The sequence below is a fragment of the Octopus sinensis genome, linkage group LG5 (assembly GCF_006345805.1).
Source record: "Octopus sinensis linkage group LG5, ASM634580v1, whole genome shotgun sequence".
NCBI classification, from domain to species: domain Eukaryota; kingdom Metazoa; phylum Mollusca; class Cephalopoda; order Octopoda; family Octopodidae; genus Octopus; species Octopus sinensis.
The window spans coordinates 19,660,813-19,666,812 of NC_043001.1; the positions used below are offsets into that span (position 1 = coordinate 19,660,813).

The 6,000-nt window shown below is 32.3% G+C and overlaps 1 protein-coding gene across 1 annotated transcript in view; it reads right to left on the reverse strand.

Annotated features, from left to right (window-relative positions):
- LOC115211811 overlaps positions 1-2,743 on the reverse strand; it is a 37,289-nt gene extending 34,546 nt beyond the window's left edge. The window contains exon 1 of the mRNA XM_029780517.2: positions 2,330-2,743. Coding sequence (XP_029636377.1) covers positions 2,330-2,390 — 61 coding nt within the window. The 5' untranslated portion in view covers positions 2,391-2,743. The remainder of the gene's footprint in view (positions 1-2,329) is intronic.
- Positions 2,744-6,000: the final 3,257 nt, after the last annotated feature.

Here is a 6,000-nt window from a genome sequence, read left to right on the forward strand (position 1 = left end):
TACGGTATCTTCTCTCATTGCAGAGGGGGAAATAGTCAAGTAGATATGGCACTGGATTTACAGTTCAGGTCTTACATTCCAGTACATCCAGCTGTTTTATCGGAGACTAATTCTATGTTAAACCAAGTAGTTGTTTAGCTCTGATCAAAGGCATTCCAATCATCATCATCCTGTCTCTTTCCTAAGTACAATGCACCAAGAATCACAATCTCCAATGTTTTATCATTTTCTATGATGCTAGAATATCATTTAAGAGAGATTTAACTGCTGCTTGTAAAGGATCAACTGGTCATGTAAAGGCTCTCTCATTAAGTTCTGTGTTGAAGTACCAAATAAGTTATAGAGAGCACCACTTGATCACCAAATCAACTGGGAATGTAATATTATTAGAAAACTGACATTCTATCCGAAGAGAGACTTATCTCTTATCCACTTCATACCAAGAAACCAGAGCTAAATTTACAATTTAAGGTTCATCTGGTGTCTTTGAAAATAAATAGAATGAATGTACACGTTTTGTAACCTTGTTACAAGGTCATGAATATAATCTCTGGGAAAAGTTACAAATTTTTTACTGTTGCACTCAGCAAATACTTTACTAAAATAAATTTCGTTTATACACCTTAAGTTCAGTATTTAAGAAAAACAAGCGATATATGTGCTGTTAGTTTTATCTAATATTTTCATACGTTAATAATGCCATGTACTTTGGTTTGTTAATGATCCAAAGCATTAGTTGTCAAAGCTTTCTGCTCCAGATGTGTGACATAATTTTGACAAAAGGAGTAAGTTCTAATAATTCACAATTTTTTTTAAAAAAACTAACTCTAATGAATGCATTAAAAGAATTAAACTTAATTGTTTCATAATATTTATAAATAGAGCCCATTCTCTTTTAACATTTTTTTTTAACCAAGAGCATAAGTGTGATATTTACTTATATAATTATTGTAAGAAAAACGTAGGGAAAATTATAGATATACCTTAAATTTTTAATAAAATAATTAAATTGCATATCCATTTTGACAACAATCATTAAAAATTTTGATATTTTTCCAAAAGTAGAAGTGAAGTACTTTGTACTTTATTGTGGCTGGTAAATAACTTAGCATACTTCTGGAAAAAGGTATATGCAGTCTTTTTTCTATTTTTTTTCCTTCCACGCTTATGTTACCTCAAGGTAACTTTGAGAATATTTCTGAATACTTTCCAATTGAAAGGTATTAGTACACATGGAACGAGTAAAAGAAAATCAAATGAACTATGATAGTTACAAACTTTCATACTCTTTCATTTCAAACTTTAACAACTTCAAAATTTTTTTTAGTTTGTGCATAAACACAATTGCACATTAAGATATGTGCGCAAAGTTTTCAGCATACTCAGGTGCGTTTTTTATTAGGTTAACACAGACAGCGTGTCTTTATCTTATGCTGTGTACCTATTATTATCCAACCTAGAAAAATGGGTAAACGGTGAGGCAGACAAGATAACTCATTTGCTCAGAATTGTCCAGCTAAGATGGATGGCATAATTGGTCCCAATGGGATTTTAAACTGTTGCTGAAAATCTGGTCTAATTTCAGGAATTATAATATATATAATTCTTGAAGTTAGACCTGTGTGTTTGTGTATGTGTGTATATATATATATATAATATATATATATATATATATATAGATGTGTGTGTGTGTATATATATAGATACGTGTGTGTGTATATATATATAGATACGTGTGTGTGTGTATATATATATATAGATACGTGTGTGTGTGTATATATATATATATATATAGAGAGAGAGAGAGAGAGATGTGTGTGTGTGCATATATATATATATATATGTATATATATAGCCCGGTCACTTCGTATACTCAAAGATGAGTTTGAGAGCCATGGGCCGAAACAATATATATTGTCGAACTAACGACCATAGATTAGATAATTTGTGTGTGTATGTGTGTGCGTGCGTGTGAGTGTGTGTGCGCGCGTGTGTGTAAATGTGTATAGACAAAGTAGTTCGGTATTTATTGGTAGTGTGTTAAATTTGCCGTTTAAATATTCATTTAATCACATGATATTTTTTAGTCAAATACTTGGTTTAATGCATTCTTCAAACCAGATTATTTACCAAGCAAATAAATGCGACTAAGTTTAAAATTTACTGAGAAAGTACCTTGCCGCAGTTAAATTTCAGTTGGGTGGAAAGAGTGTTAAATAGGGAAAAAATACATAAAATTCTTTCGAAATTTAATTACGTGTTTTTCCATAAAGTTTCCGTACTGCAAACCTGTAAAAGAAGTTAATCAAAATTGTAAATAGGCACTTACCTAATTGTATCCATAATGTCAGCAAAAATATAAAGACGGGGATAATCAGAAAAGACTTCATGTTGAAAGGACTACAAGTCAAACGAAAATAAACTCGTTTTAACGAAAAGAGATATTAGCGCTCCGAAGTGTAAAAAAAAAATATTACTAACACTAACAAATCTAAGAAAGGCTGAGAGGCAAGGAGGGAGTGAGAGAAAGAAAGAGAAAAATTAAGCAAGAGTGAGAGAAAGTGGGGGGATAAAAATATAATTTACTAACGTCACAATTATATATGTAGCGGTAGGGGGATACGGGTTTGCCTTTTTGGAACAGATAACTCAAGAACTTGAGAGCTTGGTGTTAGGAGTATATTAGCTTAGTAGTCCAACCCGTGTTCAAAACATCAAGCTTCGAGCACTGCTGTATGCAATAAGCTCGTTATTATTCTTATTATTAATACGAACATAGCGAGATGATTGCTGCTTTTAATATTTATGCTTGTCCACTCCTACACCAACAAGAAACCGTTCAATTTCTATAGACATTCACACTAGTGTAGACTTAACTAATTCCTGTTGCACTGCGTATAGCACAAAAAACAAATTAAGGGGAAAGAAATACAGTTTAAAAGAAATTGTTGATTCCAAGTATTAAAAACAAAACGGAATTGTTTGAAGAAAAATTATAAAACAGCCTCGAGGGCAAATTAAATTAGAAATAACTAAAATAGCCACGATAGTATTGCATGTGTAGAGTATAAAATACGCGTTGATAATATATAATATATAAAATAATGTAACAGATTTTCAAAATTATAAAATGTCCCATTGCAGGGTGCATCGACAAACATGTTTGAAACAATTTTCGTAATAGCAGTAGTAGTAATTGTTACTTAAACTTGAGATCAGCCCTCATCCAACAGACCTTTTATATAAAGATGTTTTGTCCGAATCTCCCAGACCCATTTTTCATTTATTTTTATTTTTTCTGGAATAGTGTATTTGATTTATCCCTTTTAAAACAGTATGCTTTGACTGACATTTGGCTGTTATTTCTAACGAGTGCGTTGAGGCTGCATTGAAGAATAATGCTAACAAAGCTAACCTTTTAAAGGCTATGAATGTCTAATAAATTTCAACTCCTAATCTCTTCTTGTGATAAATTACATTACATACTCAAAAGTTGTAGACTTGAGAGATAATAATTACGGGAGCTGATTATTGGAGGAGTTTGAGAGTCTCGCTTAATCGACATTTTTCAACACATGTTACTTCTATGAGCTTCGTAAGTGTATTTAGCATGCAGACCGCTTTCTTGATGTACTTTTACTTCGGTTATATTTACTGATACAATCAGTCTCCCTGCAATCCTTGTGGCTGTGTGGTAAGTAGCTTGCTTACCAGCCACATGGTTCCGGGGTTCATTCCCACTGCGTGGCACTTTGGCCAAGTATCTTCTGCTATAGCCTCGGGCCGACCAAAGCCTTGTGAGTGGATTTGGTAGACGGAAACTGAAAAAAGCCCGTCGTATATATATATATATATATATATATATATATATATAATATATATATATATATATATATATATATATATATAAATGGATGTGTGTTTGTCCCCCCAACCTTGCTTGACAACCGATGCTGGTGTGTTTACGTCCCCGTAACCTAGCGGTTCGGCGAAAGAGACCGATAGAATAAGTAGTAGGCTTACAAAGAATAAGTCCTGGAGTCGATTTGCGCGACTAAAGGCGGTGCTCCAGCATGGTCGCAGTCAAATGACTGAAACAAGTAAAAGAGAAAGAAAGAGAATATATATATATATATATATATATATATACAGCGAACTGGCCAGGTTGCCAGCTTGCCCGATGGGGAGAGGGGCATGTTAGTATCTAAGGGGCCCACCCCCCTCAAGTGTGAGAGGTTTTTATTCACTCCTAGAAGAATGCTTTATTTCAGCCTACTTTTAACAAAAAATAAATAAATAAATAATAAATTGTAGTTGTGGGTGGGTCTCCTTGTAGTTGAGGGTAGGCCTCCTTAGTCTCCAGGCAACCAATATTTTTAGACCCAGTCCGCTACTGTATATATATATATATAATATATATATATATATATATATATATATATATATATATATGTATTGATAAAACGGTAAGGTAACAAAAGAAAGAAAGAGACCTCAATATTATGTAAATAGAGGAAATTTATCTATACAATAATATGTTACATTACTCGGTAGTCAAGATATAACTCAGATGCCGAAGTGGAAATCCACAACACCATCTCTTCGGTTATCTGGCTATTTTTGGCCTTTTGGGATTATCGCCTAACATCGGTTGAGGACTCTCACACACAGAAGAATTTAATATGGATGCATATCACATAGATTATTCTATGAAGAGAAATAGCCAGATAACCGAAGAGATGGTGTTGTGGATTTCCACTTCGGCATCTGAAACTCAGAGTTTTATCTTGACTACCGAGTAATGTAACATATTATTGTATATATATATATATATATATATATATATTATATATATATATATATATATATATACAAAATTAGAAAATGGAGAAACATACTTAAATCAATCAAACATCAACCATCAGATGATACCCAATCAATACTTTATTACACCATTACATAACAGCAAAGGCATTATACAAAATATATATATATATATATGTGTGTGTGTGTGGTGTGTGTGTGTGTGTATGTATGTATGTATATATATATATATATATATATATATATATAATATATATATATATATATATATATATATATATATATATATATGTATGTATATATATCTCTCTCTATATAAACGGCAGTTTGTCTGTGCGTTTTCTGTGTGTCTGTTTTCTTGTACCCTCACTCTGACCACGGCTTTCAACCGATTCTGATGAAACTTGACACACACATAGCCCAATGTCATAATTCAAAACTAACGCAGCGAAAATTTTGAAAAGTTCCCCCATTTCTGAAAAAAATCGATAAATTCGACATGGGGTCGAGAATCAGAAACCCAAACCACAGACCGTCTAGGGGACGCAACTCCACCTTTTTTAACTCAAAAATAATTTACCTCCATTTTTTTGCTATAACTCTCTAAAAATGCTTTATAGTTATTTCCCTTACAAACCTGAGCAACGCCGGGCGATACTGCTAGTATATATATATATACATACTGATATCTTCTTAGTCTTGTTAGCTAAGTAGAATATACTTCGCTGAAAAGATTCAATAAAACTGAAATATGCCTGTTGCGTTCACCAATTGACATTAAAGACGAGATCCAATCCAATCTACATCCTCCTTCATTTTCCAAAAGTTTAAATAAGCTGATCTTATTATTATCCCCTTTTTTTCTTTTTTTTTGAGACTTTTAATCCCTCGAGAGAATTTTTCCTTGCAAATTGCGTAACTATTTTAATTGATTGAAGTTTTTCTGTTCACTATATTACATATATAAAACTATTTTATTTAAGAAAACCAGTCTACTCCAAAAGTACTCGTTTGACACTAACGTTCAATATCTGCAACCCTTTGAGTTATTGTTCAGCTTTTTAACTTTTTTTTATTTTTTAAACACGAAACTATTATCAAACATTTTTGCTTTGCTCTGTTGGAGATTTTTTTACCATTTGAAACTACGCGGATTTTTTCTCTCTTTTTTTTAAA